The sequence below is a fragment of the Pogoniulus pusillus genome, chromosome 32 (assembly GCF_015220805.1).
Source record: "Pogoniulus pusillus isolate bPogPus1 chromosome 32, bPogPus1.pri, whole genome shotgun sequence".
Lineage (NCBI taxonomy): Eukaryota > Metazoa > Chordata > Aves > Piciformes > Lybiidae > Pogoniulus > Pogoniulus pusillus.
The window spans coordinates 2,456,289-2,473,989 of record NC_087295.1 but is presented as its reverse complement, the minus strand read 5'-3'; the positions used below and the strand labels follow the sequence as shown (position 1 = coordinate 2,473,989).

The window sequence follows — 17,701 nt, the reverse complement described above, 5'->3', positions numbered from 1 at the left end:
CAAAGGGAAATAGGAGAACAGGGAGAGACTTCTTGCTTGATGTCCATCATGACATGCATTGAGGTGTAGGTGAAACACTGGTCTGGTTGGAAACTCTACTGGTTGAAGCTGGTTGGAAGGCAGCTTCTGCTGCATTGTGAGATGTAGGTCATACATTGGATGACTCTTGCTTGGGAACTGTGCTGGTTTAAACTGGTTATAAGGCAGTTTCTGCTGCACTGTGAGATGTAGGTGATACATTGGATGATTCTTGCTTAGTCTGGTTAGAAACTGTACTGGTTGAAGCTGGTTGGAAGGCAGCTTCTGCTGCATTGTGAGATGTAGGTCATACATTGGATGACTCTTGCTTGGAAACTGCTGATTTAAACTGGTTATAAGGCAGTTTCTGCTGCACTGTGAGATGTAGGTGATGCATTGAGAGACTCTTGATGGAAACTATTGGTTGAAGCTGGTTAGAAGGCAGCTTCTGCTGCACTGTGAGATGTAGGTGATGCATTGAGAGACTCTTACTGGAAACTCTATTGTTTGAAGCTGTTTGGAAGGCAGCTTCTGCTGCACTGTAAGATGTAGGTAATGCATTGAGTGACTCTTGCTGGAAACTATTGGTTGAAGCTGGTTGGAAGGCAGCTTCTGCTGCACTGTGAGGTGTAGGTGACACACTGGATGAGTTGCTTGGTCTGGTTGGAAATGGTATTGGTTTGTTACAGAAACACAGTTATTTCTAGGGGAGGGCTGTCTAAGCACACTATTTGTTTGCCAGGGCAAAGACTCTGCAGGCCAAATGCACCCTTGCACAGCTCTTGAAAATGGAGCAGTTGTGTGGAAGCTGTGAAAATCCCTTCCAGGCAGTGCTCCCCTAAGCACAGGGCACATGCATGCCTGATCTGCAGCACTGTGCAGTGATCCTAACAGTCTCCTGTGAAGCATCCTGCGCCGCTGGGGCCAAGAGAGCGCTCATTTATCACCAGTCCCAGCTCCTCCAACTGACCTAAGCAGTGTGAAAGCCTACAGAGCTTTGTATTTCATTTCCAGGTATTTAAGCCTGCTTTTTCCTAAACAGCCTTTGGGGAGGGAAACAAATCAGATCAATTGATCTTTAGAGACCTAAAGAAATCAAATTAGTCTGGAGTCAGTTACTGCACTAAACCATCCGGTAATTGGATTGCTCCTTGTAACTGATTGAAAACAGCCTCTATCTGTAACAATATAGGGAGCTTTTCTTTAGAGCAGATCTGAGAGAAAAAACACATCTTTTTATGACATGATGACAGAAATTGCACTTTTTTAGCCTAATTGAATATGATTTTATAAAGCTGTGACTTTAACGGTTTGGGGCTTCCCGCTCTAGATTTACAGTCCCCTGCCTAGCAAATCCCAGCTGCAAATGCCTTTAGGATTGAATCTGCTTAGCAGGAGCAGGGAGGGGATTGTCCCCTTGGATTTGGCTCTGGTGAGGCCACACCTTGAGTGCTGTGTTGAGGTTTGGGCACCTCAATACAAGAGAGATGTGGAGGTGCTGGAGCCAGGGCAGAGGAAGGCAATGGAGCTGGGGAAGGGGCTGGAGAGTAAATCTGACTGAGGGAGCTGGGGAAGGGTAGTGTGAAACAGAGGAGGCTGAGGGCAGACCTCATTGCTGCCTGCAGCTACCTGAAAAGAGGTTTTGGAGAGGTTAGTGCTGGTCTCTCCTCACAAGTGAATAGGGATAGAACAAGAAGGAATGGCCTCAAGATGCCACTGGGCAGGTTTAGACTGGACATTAGGAAACATTTTTTCCCCAATGAGAGTGGTCAGGCACTGGAGTGAGCTGCCCAGGGAGGTGCTGGAGTCACCCACCCTGGATGTGTTTAAAAGTCATTTGGCTGTGGTGCTCAGGGATGTGGTTTAGGGGGCACCTTGTAGAGTAGGGTTCTGGGTTGGACTTGGTGGCCCTGAGAGGCTTTGCCAGCCTGCATGTTTCTGTGCTTCTGTGACTTCTGTGTTTGCATTATCTGTGCTGGAGTCAAAATAATATGTGTAAAGGTAATGGAATCAGAGAAATAGCAGAGGAGGCAGGCAACAGGAAAGCTATTCCAGTGCCTTCATTGTTCCTGCCTGAATACCTTCCAGCCCTTTCCTTGTACTCATGGTTATGTATGCAAAGCTTTTAGCCATTGAGAAATCCAATCTTGGGAGAGTGTCTGTCTTGAAGTTGACAGTAGGATGTGAGATTCCCTCCACAGTCAATTCACTTAGTGCCATGCTCTGCCTGATTGGACAGGGCTGGGTGCTAGGTTGGATGAGCTTGGAAGTCTCTTCCAACCTGGTTAATTCTATGAGTCTCTGATTGTCTTTCCATACCTTACTTGTGGTAATCTCTTTATGGCAAAGGGGGCAGACTTTATCTGGGGCTACCATAATAAGTTTCTGCTTCATCTTTTGATCTGTTTTTGGTTTATTTTATGTGGTATTTACATTGCCTCTCCTATAAAGGCTTCTGCAAAGGTTGTGATTGAAAAATGAACACTTAGCAGCAACTGGCAGATTATGGAGCTTAATATAGAATCATAGAATGGTTTAGGTTGGAAAGGACCTCAAAGCTCATCCAGTTCCAACCCCCTGTGATAGGCAGGGACACCTCCCACTAGAACAGGTTGCTCGAGGCCTCATCCAGGCTTTGCTTCAACATCTCCAGGCACAGAGACTCCACCACCTCCCTGGGCAGCCCATTCCAATGCCAATCACTCTCTCTGACAACAACTTCCTAACAACATCCAGCCTAGACCTGCCCTGGCACAGCTTGAGGCTGTGTCCCCTTCTTCTGTTGCTGGGTGCCTGGCAGCAGAGCCCAACCCCACCTGGCTACAGCCTCCCTTCAGGTAGTTGCAGACAGCAATGAGCTCTGCCCTGAGCCTCCTCTGCTGCAGGCTGCACCCCCCCAGCTCCCTCAGCCTCTCCTCACAGGGCTGTGCTCCAGGCCCCTCCCCAGCTTTGGCGCCCTCCTGTGGACACCTTCCAGCACCTCAACATCTCTCTTGACTTGAGGAGCCCAGAACTGGACACAGCACTCCAGGGGTGGCCTGAGCAGTGCTGAGCACAGGGGCAGAAGAACCTCCCTTGTCCTGCTGCCCACACTGCTCCTGAGCCAGCCCAGGATGCCATTGGCTCTGCTGCCCACCTGGGCACTGCTGCCTCATCTTCAGCTCCTCTCTCCCAGCACCCCCACGTCCCTTTCTGTGTGGGAGTATGTGCACAACAGCAACTAAACCCCACAGGAACGTGAAGGCTGAGGGTACCTCAGTGGCTCTGCCAGTTTAATTCTCCCTTTCAGCTGCTCTTCTGCAAACCATAGACTGGTCTAGGCTGGAAGGGACCTCAGAGTTCCTCTCCTTTCCGCCCGCTGCATCATCTCCTTTACGCTCCGGTGGAGGATTCTTGTTTTGGCTTTATTGGGCAGGGTTTTTTTTTAACCTTGTTTGGGGTGAGTTTTTTTGCTATTTTGTTTTTTGGTGTTACAAACTTGTTTTTAGCAGGTCGTGTCTCAGACAAATTAGTCATCTTTTCCCTTTAAACAACAACAAAAAAAAATAGAGTTCTTACTACAGCGCAACTTCCGACGGGTTTATTTTTGTGCCTTCTCAGCCCATTTATTCCATCTGTCTTCACCTCACCTCACTTCTGATGTCTTCTGTTATCTGGGCTTTCTTCCAAACATCCTAACTGGCAGCTACAGGAGAGGGGAGGGGAAAAAAAAAAAAGAAACCAAAAAGGAAACCTTTGAAATGCAGAACTAAAGAAGTCATTCAGGCTGCAAACTGATAATTCATACACTTTATATCCTGTGCTGTATTTTCTTTGTGTTGAACTAAAAGGCCAAGCAAAACATGGTTGCCAGTAGTGGTTTGTTTTTTTTTTTTTGCTAGACTTCATTATTTTCTTTCTCTTAATCTTTTTATTAGCATTGGCTTTTCTTTGTGAAGAAGTAGACCAAAAGAAGGCATCAAATGCCGTGACGCTAGGAGTAGGGAGCAGGTTTGGGAGGGTATCCTTTACCTGGCCCTTTGGGTAGTAAAGGCAAAAATCAAACCCCAGAAAACACTAACAGGTTGCTGAGCTCTGCTCTGAGATTTGTGCTTCTTGTAGTAACTCCTGAAGAAAGTAACTTCTGCAGAAGATCTGAGTTCGTTTATCACCCCAGTCTAGCTTGGGCACATTGGCTAAACCTGGCTCCCAGTGGAATGGGTCCTATTACATCAACTCCATCTTCTTTGGAGCCAGGGCTCAGAGCTAAGCTGGATGCAAACCCAAGCAACTCCATCTTCTTTGGAGCCAGGGTTCAGAGCTAAGCTGGATACAAACCCAAGCAACTCCATCTTCTTTGGGGCCAGGGTTCAGAGCTAAGCTGGATACAAACCCAAGCAACTCCATCTTCTTTGGAGCCAGGGTTCAGAGCTAAGCTGGATACAAACCCAAGCAACTCCATCTTCTTTGGGGCCAGGGTTCAGAGCTAAGCTGGATACAAACCCAAGCAACTCCATCTTCTTTGGAGCCAGGGTTCAGAGCTAAGCTGGATACAAACCCAAGCAACTCCATCTTCTTTGGAGCCAGGGTTCAGAGCTAAGCTGGATACAAACCCAAGCAACTCCATCTTCTTTGGGGCCAGGGTTCAGAGCTAGGCTGGATACAAACCCAAGCAACTCCATCTTCTTTGGAGCCAGGGTTCAGAGCTAAACTGGATGCAAACCCAAGCCTGGCTCCAGCAAGCTAGGTCTGGATTAGGTTCCCTAGTGTCTTCTACCAAATATATATTGTCTCAGCTCCTTCATCCCAAAAGGGAGCTAAACCTGGCTCCCAGTGGAATGGGTCCTATTACATCAACTCCTTCTTCTTTGGAGTGAAGTTTTAAAGCTAAGCTGGATACAAACCCAAGCCTGGTTCCAGCAAGCCAGTTCTGGATTAGGTTCTCTAGCACCTTCTGCCAAACACAGATACATTTCCTCAAGCCTCTACATCCCAAAAGGAGAAGGTAGGCTTCCTGTTTCCATCCCCCTGGATGTGCTCTCTGCCAAATCCAGGAAAATCCATAGCTTCAGGGACATGAAGGCAAGCAGCAAGATCAGTGTGGACAGTGCATGGTGGCCAGGTGAGCCCTCTTCCATACCAGCAGTGCTTCAAAATCAGGGCCATGGTGGTCACCAGGCACAGCTGAAGCAGAGCAACAGTAGAAGGAGCAGTAAAAAATGACCCAAAGGAACATCAAAGAGCTGCCTGCTTCCACCTCCAAAGCAGCACTGTTCTTTCATCTTGATTAAAGATCCTGCTCGGGGCAGTCTGGGACCTCATTATCCCTTGAGACAACTTCTGTAGTTTGGGATGACAGCACAAGGAAGTGAGCATCCTCCTGCAGGACCTTGCTCCTCAATAAAGCTGGCTTAGGAAGCAGCTTTCTGCCATCTCCCAGTTCACATCCACGGCAAGAACTTGGGTTTAGCCTGTAAAGCATTAGCAAATAATTTCGCAGCTCCATCAGGACTTTCCCACCTACTTTTGATCCTCTGAGACTACTCTGTCTGTGAAGGGCACAGTTGACTAAACAAGGCCAGAGGCTCAGCTTGTAGCTGCAAGACACAAAGCATCTCTAGCGTGGAAGTTGGGCTTTTGGGATCAGTTGCCAGCACAGATGAGAGAACTGCTCAGTAATGAGGTTAAAAGCTGCAAACAGCAAAGGTGTTCCCTGTGCAGGCTAAAACCTTCTTAATTGATGGTTTCTCCCAAACCTTCCCTTCCTTTGATTCCTGATACCCAGCTCACTGCTTCATCTCTTGCACCAGGTTCATAATAAGCAGGGGTTTATTGACTGGGCTGGATTCACAGTATCACAGTGTCACCAAGCTTGGAAGAGACCTCACAGATCATCAAGTCTGTGCTTCTGCCACAAGGCAGAGCCCTGGGATCTGCCAGAGCTCCTTTTACCTCTCCTCACATTTATCCTGCTTCAGCTGTGCCAGCTAAGCTGAGCTCTTTCTCAAGGCATTTAGAAGGTATCTGAGCTGAAGAGCAGCCTGGAGGACTCAGTGTATAGAATAACAGAATCATTAAGGCTGAGGTCATCAGTCCAACACCACCATGCCCACTAAGCCTTGTCCCAAAGTCAGTGTAGAAGGGGGTGGGTTTCCAGGTGAGAAAAGCAGAGGAGGAAGCCAGAATATGCTGTCAGAGACTGCAAGGAGGTGGTAGACCAGACCAAAGGACTCGATAGGAAGATGAAGTCTTTGCTTTATCCTGTGAGCTCTCCAAGCTGGTTGTGGAACGTGTCCAGAGAAGGGCAACAAAGCTGGTGAAGGGCCTGGAACACAAATCCTATGAGGAGAGGCTGAGGGAGCTGGGGGTGTGCAGCCTGCAGCAGAGGAGGCTCAGGGCAGAGCTCATTGCTGGCTACAACTACCTGCAGGGAGGCTGTAGCCAGGTGGGGTTGGGCTCTGCTGCCAGGCACCCAGCAACAAAAGAAGGGGACAGAGTCTGAAGCTGTGCCAGGGCAGGTCTAGGCTGGATGTTAGGAGGAAGTTGTTGGCAGAGAGAGTGATTGGCATTGGAATGGGCTGCCCAGGGAGGTGGTGGAGTGGCTGTGGCTGGAGGTGTTGAAGCCAAGCCTGGCTGGGGCACTTAGTGCCATGGTCTGGTTGGTTGGGCAGGGCTGGGTGCTAGGTTGTGCTGGCTGAGCTTGGAGCTCTCTTCCAACCTGCTTGATTCTATGATTCTATGAAGAGCATCCACCTGAAAAGCTGGCTGGGCCAGGTGCCTAAATTCTGCTGTGAACCTCCATGCTTTGCACTCCTGATGTGACTCATGAGCCTCAAACTCTGAAACTGAAAAGCCCCAGCATGTGTGTAGTGATGAGAGCACAAACAGCCTAGGCAAAATAACCTTATACAGCTTTCAATACTAAATCCCAGCTGCATGGAAGGAGCTGCTCTGGTGAAATTAATTGCCTTCCCAGATCCAAGTTTCCTTGTCCAGACCATTCCCTCTGCCATAAAAACCTTTCCTTCTTGTGCCAACGAAGGAGATTGATCTCCTGAAACCTTCAGCTCCCTACCTGCACCATTGCAACAATTAAACACAAACAAATAAATCTACCCTGGTTTCAAGCTCTGCAGCTTCAGAGTTCACTAAGAAGTCATCTCTCTTTTGCCTTTAAAAGAAGGCAACCATAGGCAATAATAAAGTCCTCAAAAGAGGCAACCATAGGCAAGAATGAAGTCCTCAAAGGAGGTAACCATAGGCAAGAATGAAGTCCTCAAAGGAGGCAACCATAGGCAGTAATGAAGTCCTCAAAGGAGGTAACCATAGGCAAGAATGAAGTCCTCAAAGGAGGCAACCATAGGCAGTAATGAAGTCCTCAAAGGAGGTAACCATAGGCAGTAATGAAGTCCTCAAAGGAGGCAACCATAGGCAGTAATGAAGTCCTCAAAGGAGGCAATAATGAAGTCCTCAAAGGAGGCAACCATAGGCAGTAATGAAGTCCTCAAAGGAGGTAACCATAGGCAGTAATGAAGTCCTCAAAGGAGGCAACCATAGGCAGTAATGAAGTCCTCAAAGGAGGCAATAATGAAGTCCTCAAAGGAGGCAACCATAGGCAGTAATGAAGTCCTCAAAGGAGGCAACCATAGGCAGTAATGAAGTCCTCAAAGAAGGCAACCATAGGCAAGAGTTAAGTCCTCAAAGGAGGCAACCATAGGCAATAATGAAGTCCTCAAAGGAGGCAGCCATAGGCAGTAATGAAGTCCTCAAAGGAGGCAACCATAGGCAGTAGTGAAGTCCTCAAAGAAGGCAGCCATAGGCAGTAATGAAGTCCTCAAAGGAGGCAACCATAGGCAGTAATGAAGTCCTCAAAGGAGGCAACCATAGGCAGTAGTGAAGTCCTCAAAGAAGGCAGCCATAGGCAGTAATGAAGTCCTCAAAGGAGGCAACCATAGGCAATAATGAAGTCCTCAAAGGAGGCAACCATAGGCAATAATGAAGTCCTCAAAGAAGGCAATAATGAAATCCTCAAAGGAGGCAACCATAGGCAAGAGTTAAGTCCTCAAAGGAGACAATAATGAAGTCCTCAAAGAAGGCAACCATAAGCAATAATGAAATCCTCTTGAGTGAACAGACCCATCTGGAAGGAATTTAGTCTGCAGTCATTGTGGGCACTTGATTTAGCTTTAAATCCCCTGAAGGTAATGCAAATGTGAATTTATTGAGGGGGACCTGATCCCCAAAACTCTGCTGGCTGCAGTGGTGTAGAGATGAATTTGCCTACTGCACTAGAGCTTGCATCAGGGTTGTTATTAGATGCTGTGATGAGCAGAGCTTTACTAGCAAGAGAGGTAATGCAGACAATCATCTGGATCTTATTTTTCAGACCCTGAGGGATTAATAATCCTTTGGTTAGGAATATCTTTTGAGACTGGTGTCTAAAGCATTTGGCCAGCACTGGTCTAATCCATTGCTCTGTTATTCTGTAGTCACCTGAGGTAGTCTTTTTGGGCGAGTAAAGCTCTCTGCATTTCACATTCTGCTTCAGAAGAGCTGAATATTGGTTTTTAGCCCTTCAAAGACTGATAGTTCTTTAGTGATTAATATATTTACAGTCTGGTACCTAAAGCACTTGGCCAGCACTGGTCCAGTTTGTTCCTCTGCTATTCTGTAGTCACCTGAGGTAGTCTTTTTGGGCAAGTAAAGCTCTCTGCATTTCACATTCTGCTTCAGAATAGCTTGAATCTTGTTTTTCAGCCCTTTAAGGATTGATAATTCTTTAGTTATTAATATATTTAAGAGACTGGTCTCCAAAGTCTTGGCCCATACTGGTCTAATTCATAGCTCTATTATTATGTAGTCACCTGAGGCAGTCTTTTTGGGTGAGTAAAACTCTGCAATTCACAGTCTGCTTCAGAAAAGCTGAATTATGTTTTTCAGACCTTTAAAGATTAATAATTCTTCAGTTATGAATATATTTAGAGAGTGATCTCTAAAGCACTTGGCCAGCACTGGTCTAGTTCATTCCTCTGCTATTCTTTAGTCACCTGAGGCAGTCTTTGGGTGAGTAAAGCTCTCTGCATTTCACCTCCTGCTTCAGAAAAGCTGAATCTTGGTTTTCAGCTCTTTAAAGATTGATCATTCTTTAGTTCTGCATCTGTTCAGAGAGTGGTACCTAAAGCATTTGGTCAGCACTGGTCTAGTTCACAGCTCTGTTACACTGTAGTCACCTGAGGCAGTCTTTGGGTGAGTAAAGCTCTCTGCATTTCACAACCTGCTTCAGAAAAGCTGAATCTTGGTTTTCATCCCATCAGAGAGTGATGATCCTTTAGTTCTGCATCTGTTCAGAGAGTGGCATCCAAACAGCTCAGACAGCAGTGGCCTGATTCAGTCCTCCGTAACTCTGCTGCCATCTGAGGTAGTCCTTTTGTTTAAGCCAAATTCTCTGCATTTCATATTCTGCTTCAAGGGAAAGAAAAAAGCCAACCCACAAAGTTTGGAGAGACACTCAGCCCCTAATGTAAACAATGCCATCTGTCTTTTCCTTTGTAGCATCTTCTTCCAGATAGCCCTGATATGCCCACTGTTTTCAATCACTTAAAAGGCAGTAATTCAATTAGCTCATCCTCTACGTAGGAGCTGCCATTGCTTTCAGTCCACTTCCAGCCCTGACACAAGTAAATCACTTTGATAAGATCCTCTTTTTATTTACTCTTTCCCTTCCCCCCCCCCCCCCCCCCTTCCCGGAGGAGACTGGCAGAAGTAATGATGGCAGTGATAGACCAAGGATGAAATGACCACAGTGCATTTGCAGTAGGGAAGGAAAACAATGTGCCACTGTGCTCCTGTTCCCTGGGAAATGCTGTTCCTTGGGATTTCCACAGCAGCCACACTTCCCAAGCAAAGGGAATTGGCAAGTATGAGTGGCTGAATGGTAAACTCAGGCAAGGCTCAGCATGAGCCTGCAGCTCGGACAGCAACCCTGTGCTGGGCTGCAGCAAGAGCAGTGTGGGCAGCAGGGCAAGGGAGGGGATTCTGCCCCTTGGCTCTGCTCTCCTCACACCCCACCTGCAGTCCTGGGTACAGTTCTGGAGCCCCCAGCACAAGGAGGGCATGGAACACCTGGAGCCAGTCCAGAGGAGGCCACTGAGATGCTCAGAGGGCTGCAGCAGCTCTGCTGTGAGGACAGGCTGAGAGAGTTGGGGCTCTGCAGCCTGAAGAAGAGAAGACTCCCAGGAGACCTTGAAGTGGCCTTGCAGTATCTGAAGTGGGCTACAGGAAGCCTGAGGAAGGACTGTTGACAAGGTCTGGTAATGGCAGGAGGAGGAGGAATGGGTTTAAACTGGCAGGAGGGAGACTGAAACTGGATGTTAGGAAGAAGTTGTTTGCAGTGAGGGTGGTGAGACATTGGCACAGGCTGCCCAGGGAGGTTGTGGAGCACAGAATCACCCAATGTGATCTTTGATCTTTGATCACATTGGGTGATTCTGTGCTCCACAACCTCCCTGGAGGTGTTCAGAACCAGGTTGAATGAAGCCTTGAGGGACCTATTCTAGTGGGAGGTGTCCTTGCCTATGGTAGGACGTTGGAACTGGCTGATCTTTGAGCTCACTTCCAACCTAACCCATCCTATGATTCTGATGCCTTCCCTGAGCAGCAGATTCAAACATCTATCCCTGCCTAGATTGCTTAACCAGGAACAGAAGGTCAAAGCCATGCTGGAAGCATGCCTAAACCCTATTCATCTTTGGTCTGATGCCACCTGCTTTACATGGAAATGTGCTGGGAATGTGTAAGGTTGGATTTCCTTGCAGACTGCTGTGGCTTATCATACAGATATGCCCTCCTCCTGTTTAAACAAATGGGTTTGGGTGACTTCAGTGCTTTGTGTCAGCAGGGAGGCAGGGGCCTGGCAGGCAAGCTGAAGCTCCCAGAATAGATGTGGCACGAGATCATAGTGTTTGCAGACTTCCTGCCATCAGCTGGCCTCCAGTCTGCTGCAGGAGGATGGCTGGAGCTGAGCTGCCTCTGGACACATCTGTCTTTTGCCCCCCGTTTCAGAGCAAGGGGAAAGGAGGTGCTGAGGTGCTCAGGTGTGGTGTGAAGTCTTGTTTGAAAGGAGCTGGACCACAGGTGTCTGTGAGCTTAGGCTGACCACTCAGCACTAGCAGCCTCAATGAGTGCTGCTCTTATGTTCACTTATGGTCAGTTTTGGGCTCCCCAGTTTAAGAGGGGCAGGGATCTGCTGGAGAGGGTCCAGCAGAGGGCTGTGAGGATGGTGAGGGAACTGGAGCACTGCTTGGTGAGGAGAGGCTGAGGGACCTGGGGCTGTTTAGTCTAGAGAAGAGAAGAGAAGACTGAGAGGAGATTGAATCAATGTCTATAACTGTCTAAGGGCTGGGGGTCAGGAGAGGGGGGACAGGCTCTGCTCACTGCTCCCTGGGATAGGACAAGGAGCAATGGATGGAAACTGCAGCACAGGAGGTTCCAGCTCAACACAAGGGGGAACTCCTTTTCTGTAAGGGTCCCAGAGCACTGGAACAGGCTCCCTAGAGAGGTTGTGGAATCTCCTTCTCTGGGGACTTTCAAGGCCTGTCTGGATGTGTTCCTGTGTGCCCTGAGCTAGTTTGTATGGTTCTGCTCTGGCAGGGGAGTTGGACTCAATGAGCTCTTTGGGTCCCTTCCAGCCACTCCCATCCTGTGAGCCTGTCTGAGGCTGTGTCCTGGAAATTCAGCAACTTTACTGAAGAAACAGCATCAGTGCACAGGTAAGAGGTGATCAGCAAAGGTTAAATCCCCAGCAGGCCCAGCCCAGCATTTCCAGTGACGTGCTCAGAGGTAGCCCTTTTGTAACCTGTTTCAGGGAGTCTTTGTTAGGAAGGAGAGGAAGCATGCTCCTTGTGTTTAACCCAGTGGATTTGGAGGCTGCTTGGGGTGTTACTGACACAGTAGTTTGTCTCCTTCCACAGGGAGAGCGTGGAGAGCCTGATCCAAAAGCATTCCTATGCCAGATCTCCCATTCGAACCTATGGAGGAGAAGATGATCTGGGAGATGACAGCCAGGGGACACAAAGCAGAGGTAAGAAAATGTGCTCATCTGATGACCTAGGCATGCCTGAGAAAAGGAGGACCACAGTCAGCCCTGGGGTACTTTGGGCTTTTCTCTGGTGTGTCTCTCTGCCATGAAGTTCTTACCATGAGGAAGGCTGGGTTTTAGCTCACGGATCTTCTGCCCATCAGATGTGCCCATGGCACTGGTGTGGGGGGCTAGCTCAGGTGGCAGCTTTAGAGGTGCCTGGGCAGCCTTTGCCATCAGAAAAGAATTGTCTCCTCTTCCTCTTAAAGATGGCTGAAAACCAAACAACCCCATCACTATGGAACTGAGAACAAGCCAATGCTCCCTATCCCATGGCAAGACTTAACCAGCTGGAGCTCAGCACCAATGTAAATGTGCCAACCCCCCCACCCCCACCCCAGCCTTCTGTGAGCTTGGTTCTGAGTGTCTTTAACCAGCCTGTGGTTAACCTGCTTTGCCTCTGCAGGAAGAAAAGTCCACAGCTCCCTGGATGATGGATGTTGAATGGTTAGCTCTTGGTCTCTAGAAGGTTCTCTTCCTACTGAGGCCATTCAGCTGAAATGCTTTATCAGGGGATTTGTGTATTTAGGCAGTGGCAGAGGAGGCAGCAAGGCAGAGTTGTTCTTTGTGTGGGGATATTCCCCAAACTGCCCCTCTCACCATTTCCCAGTGGAAGTGGATCTCACTCCCATCCCGTGGAATCACTGACTAGCACCCACTTGTGCTGCATGATGCTTTGTGTACTGACTTGGTGACCTGCCTGCCAGGCAGCAGCCCCTGGAGGTAGAGCAGTTCTGCCTGCCTGCCGACTGGCAGTGCCCTTGTCTTGTCCTCTAACTCCTCACAGTGTGGCTAAGATAAGAGCAGTATTTCTGGCTGTGAGCAATTTGGGCTTGTGCAGGCAGATCACACTTATTTTTAACCACAAGTTGCTCTCCAACTAGATGTGGTTGGGGGGGGAGAAGTTGCTCCTGCACATCTGTTCCAAGAGCAGCTCCTTAGCTTGTGGAGTTCCTGGAGCAGCTCCTCAGCTGGTATGTCTTACAGTCATAGGATGGTTTAGGTTGGAAGGGACCTCAAAGCTCAGCCAGTTCCAACCCTCACCATAGGCAGAGGCAATTCCCACTAGAAGAGGTTGCTCCAGACTTCATCCAGCCTGGTCCTGAACACCTCCAGGGAGGTTGTGGAGGGCCAACAACTCATCATCTTCCTCACTTACTTGCTGTATTGCAAGCAAACCATAGAATCAGTGAGAAGAAATCACATACTTAGTTCTTGGTAGAGCAAAGAAAGTCAACCACTGCTATTGACTTGTAACTGCATCCAGAGCATTCTCATCTCAGCCCATTTCAGCCATCTAAAGATGCAAGTGGGGAGCCTTCAGTATCACAAGAAGGCTGTTTCCAAAGGAATTAACAGACATGAAGCATGGAAATCCAATTCAGACTCCTCAATGCATAAGGTCTGGGGGCCTGTGCTCCAGCACCCACTCACAGGGCTCATGGTTAGCCACCTGCAGCACAGCCAAAAGCAAAGCTCATCAACCCTAGGTCTGCATCCTGCTGGAGTGCTCAGATATCCCCTGAGTTGTACAAAGGTTTGCATTGCTCTGTGAGTGTAATCCTTGCAGCTTGGCTCTGGATCTTACCTTCCCCAGCAGTTAGGATTTGGTTCAGTGGTGGAGTCAGCATCTGGTTCAAGTCCATTCCTCCTGGGTAGTTCTACTTGGCTCATTAAGCAGGGGGAGTGAATTAATCAAGAGTAGCTCTCTTTCTGATTTGAGACTATATCCCTAAAGAGATTTATGATTTTTTAGAGGGAAAACAAGTTCAAATTGAGTTTTTTCTTCCCCTTCCATTGTTGTTTGCCTGAAATTACCTTTTGAGTACAGAGCTACAAGAGTTTAGTAGACAGAACTCAACTTGACACACAGATGTCTTTGTGAGGGCTTTCCCCCCCACCCCCTTTTCACATTCTGGATGAACCTATCTTCTAGAATCATCTTTCTGACACTGAAAGGCAGCTGTAAAACCTCTTGTCTCAAGTTGCCTGTTTTCAAATCCTCTTGCCAGGAAATGGATTTCTGAAGGTAAGGAACATTCTCTCAGTGGACAAAGCTGGACCAGAAAGAAAACACAGCAAGGACATGAGTTGAATTATTGCTTGCATAGGAATAAAAAGAATGGAGTTTATTTCTAGGATTTTATTGTATTCCTCCTCTCTGGAAGGCAGGTACAGGACCACAGGATGTTAGGGGTTGGAAGGGACCTCTGGAGATCTTGGAGTCCAAGCCCCCCTGCCAGAGCAGGAGCAGAGGATCCAGCGCAGGTTGCACAGGAACACATCCAGACAGGGCTGGAAAGGCTCCACAGAAGGAGACTCCACAACCTCTCTGGGCAGCCTGTGCCAGGGCTCTGGGAACCTTACAGTCAACAAGTTCTTCCTCATCTTGAGGTGGAACTGCCTGTGCTGCAGTTTCCATCCCTTGCTCCTTGTCCTATCCCAGGGCACAATGAGCAGAGCCTGTCCCTGCCTTCCTGCCCCCCAGCCCTCAGCTATTGATAGACATTGCTGAGATCCTCTCTCAGCCTTCTCCTCTGCAGACTAAGCAGCCCCAGGGCTCTCAGCCTCTCCTCATCAGGCAGTGCTGCAGTCCCTTCAGCATCCTTGCAGCCCTCCCTTAGACTCTCTCCAGCAGATCCCTGTCCCTCTTGAACTGGGGAGCCCAGCACTGGATGCAACAGGACATCTGATGGTGACCAGATGCATAAAGGAACTGCAGAGCTGAAGGGCAACTCTGTCACCATCTGAAAATGGCCAATATATAATTACTAAACAAATGATTTATTGCTTTCTCCCAAATGTTGCTGTCAAAGTGAAATCAGTGATTAGTTCTAATTTCAAGAAAAGAGTTTTCCTTTTTTTTTTTTTTTGTTTTGTTTTGTTTTATTTGTGTTGTGTTGTTTTAAACACTGGGCCCAGTTCTGCTCAATATCTTTACTGATGATCTGGAGCAGGGGATTGAGTCCAGCAGCAGTAAGTTTGCAGATGCCACCAAGCTAGGAGCAGCTGTGGAGCTGTTGGAAGGTAGCAGAGCCCTGCAGAGGGACCTGGCCAGGCTGCATGGGTGGGCAGAGGCCAATGGGATGAGACTGAACAAGGCCAAGGGCAGGGTTCTGCACTTTGGCCACAACAACCCCAACCAGCACTGCAGGCTGGGGCCAGAGTGGCTGAGAGCAGCCAGGCAGAGAGGGAGCTGGGGGTGCTGGTAGATGGGAGCTGAAGCTGAGGCAGCAGTGCCCAGGTGGGCAGCAGAGCCAATGGCATCCTGGGCAGGCCAAGGGAGGTTCTTCTGCCCCTGTGCTCAGCACTGCTCAGGCCACAGCTTGAGTGCTGTGTCCAGTTCTGGGCTCCTCCATTGCAGAGAGATGTTGAGGTGCTGGAAGGTGTTTGGAAAAGGGCAGCAAGGCTGGGGAGGGGCCTGGAGCACAGCCCTGTGAGGAGAGGCTGAGGGAGCTGGGGGTGTGCAGCCTGCAGCAGAGGAGGCTCAGGGCAGAGCTCATTGCTGTCTGCAGCTCCCTGCAGGGAGGCTGTAGCCAGGTGGGGTTGGGCTCTGCTGCCAGGCACCCAGCAACAGAACAAGGGGACACAGTCTGAAGTTGTGCCAGGGCAGGTCTAGGCTGGATGTGAGGAGGAAGTTGTTGGCAGAGAGAGTGATTGGCATTGGAATGGGCTGCCCAGGGAGGTGATGGAGTGGCTGTGCCTGGAGGTGTTGCAGCCAAGCCTGGCTGGGGCACTTAGTGCCATGGTCTGGTTGATTGGCCAGGGCTGGGTGCTAGGTTGGGCTGGCTGAGCTTGGAGCTCTCTTCCAACCTGGCTGATTCAACGATTCTAAATGATTCTGCAACCATAGCATCATAGAACAGCTTAGATTGGAAAGGTCCTCAAAGATCCTCAGGGGGAAATGTGTTTTGAAGAGGTAGAAGACAATGTTTGAGAATAGTTTTTGATGCTGTTCAGATGTTAAAAACCCCACACTGCATTCAGGCTATAGGCAGACACTCACCTGGGAGCTTGTAATTTTGTTTGTGGTATGACTTTAATGACTTGACATGAAAATCAGCCTCCCTGTGTAATCCTTTTTTCCTCCTCCCTGTTTGTTGTGTGTTGCAGCACAAAAGTCAGCCATCCTTTCTCTTTGCTTGCAGGGTCAGCCTTCACAACCTCTGATAACTTGTCCCTCAGCTCCTGGGTATCCTCCTCAACCAGTTTCCCTGGATTTCAGCATCCGCAGCCGTTGAGTGCCCTGGGTACCAGCACCGCATCCATAGCTACTCCCATTCCTCACCCAATCCAAGGATCTCTGCCTCCCTACAGCCGCCTGGGAATGCCTCTTACACCCTCTGCTATAGCCAGCTCCATGCAAGGTAGTGGCCCCACTTTCCCTTCCTTCCACATGCCCAGGTACCACCACTATTTCCAGCAGGGTCCTTATGCAGCCATCCAGGGACTGCGTCACTCCTCCGCAGTGATGACTCCGTTCGTATGAGCGCCGTGAGGCAAGAGAAACACCAGGTTGTAACGTGCAAATTTGGTATGAATAAGACAAGAGACCTTCCTGAAAGGCCTGTGGCAGGAGTGCTGAACTTGTTGTCAAACCAGCTGAGCAAATGCATTATGGATACCAGATTCCTCTGCCCAGGGATCACGAGGAGAGAGCACGGCAGCTTGCGGCTGCTCACAGACCTGTGCGTACCACAGCAGCAACGGATCCCAAAGCTCCCAGGAGTTCTGGTCCAGAGGTGCATTACACCTAGCAGAGAGAGCTGAGGTTTGTGCAGCAGTGTGCAAATTCAGTCTGCACAGGTCTTTGGGTTTGGTTTTTTGTTTCCATATGCAAAAGGCAATACTCCTACTCCTCTTCATCTCTCCTTGGGACTGAAAAGCATACTGCAAGAACTCTGAGCATGGTTTAGGCTTTATCTCAAGCAGACTTCTGCTGGGAATGGGACAGAGTGGAGAAGAACACTGCCCTTTTTTTTTTCCTTAACAGACTGTCTTCTCTCCACCAAAAGCAGTGTTTCTTAGTTGCTACTATGACCTCAAAAAGAAAAGGACTAAGGACTCTTTCTTTCTTGCTTGCTTTCTTTCACAAACCACTTTGCGGTTCCAAAAAGAGAACTGTGTTACAGGACTGTAGCAGTAGTGATGGATCCTGTCCTTCAGACTCAAAAAAACCAGTTTGCCCTGTATCCTAGGAAGAGTAACTTAGCTGCCTCTTAAGGTAGGCTGAAGGAAAATGGTGATCTGGGGGGAAAACATACTGTTACTTCAACTTAGAAAGTCAGGGTGCCACATCAGTGCTTGTTCGGTGCGGTGTTTCCACTGCAGACCTGCTTCTAGCTGCACATGTGTACCAGCTTGACAGCATCTCAGGCTAGGTCCCTCCAGACCAACCTGTTACCAGTGGGCTGGCATAAGAGGAGTGCCATTGGATCATCCTTCTACTTGCTCTGAGTTCCTTGGCCTTGGGTACTGTTTAGACCCTCCAGACCAACCTGTTACCAGTGGGCTGGCATAAGAGGAGTGCCATTGGATCATCCTTCTACTTGCTCTGAGTTCCTTGGG

At 48.8% G+C, this 17,701-nt stretch overlaps 1 protein-coding gene across 1 annotated transcript in view; it reads left to right on the top strand.

Moving 5' to 3' along the window:
• The window catches only part of TBX20 (T-box transcription factor 20), a 49,704-nt gene extending 32,533 nt beyond the window's left edge, over window positions 1–17,171 (top strand). Inside the window, exons 7-8 of the mRNA XM_064169790.1 lie at window positions 11,967–12,076; window positions 16,282–17,171. Of these exons, the coding sequence (XP_064025860.1) occupies window positions 11,967–12,076; window positions 16,282–16,622 (451 nt within the window). The 3' untranslated portion in view covers window positions 16,623–17,171. The remainder of the gene's footprint in view (window positions 1–11,966; window positions 12,077–16,281) is intronic.
• Window positions 17,172–17,701: the final 530 nt, after the last annotated feature.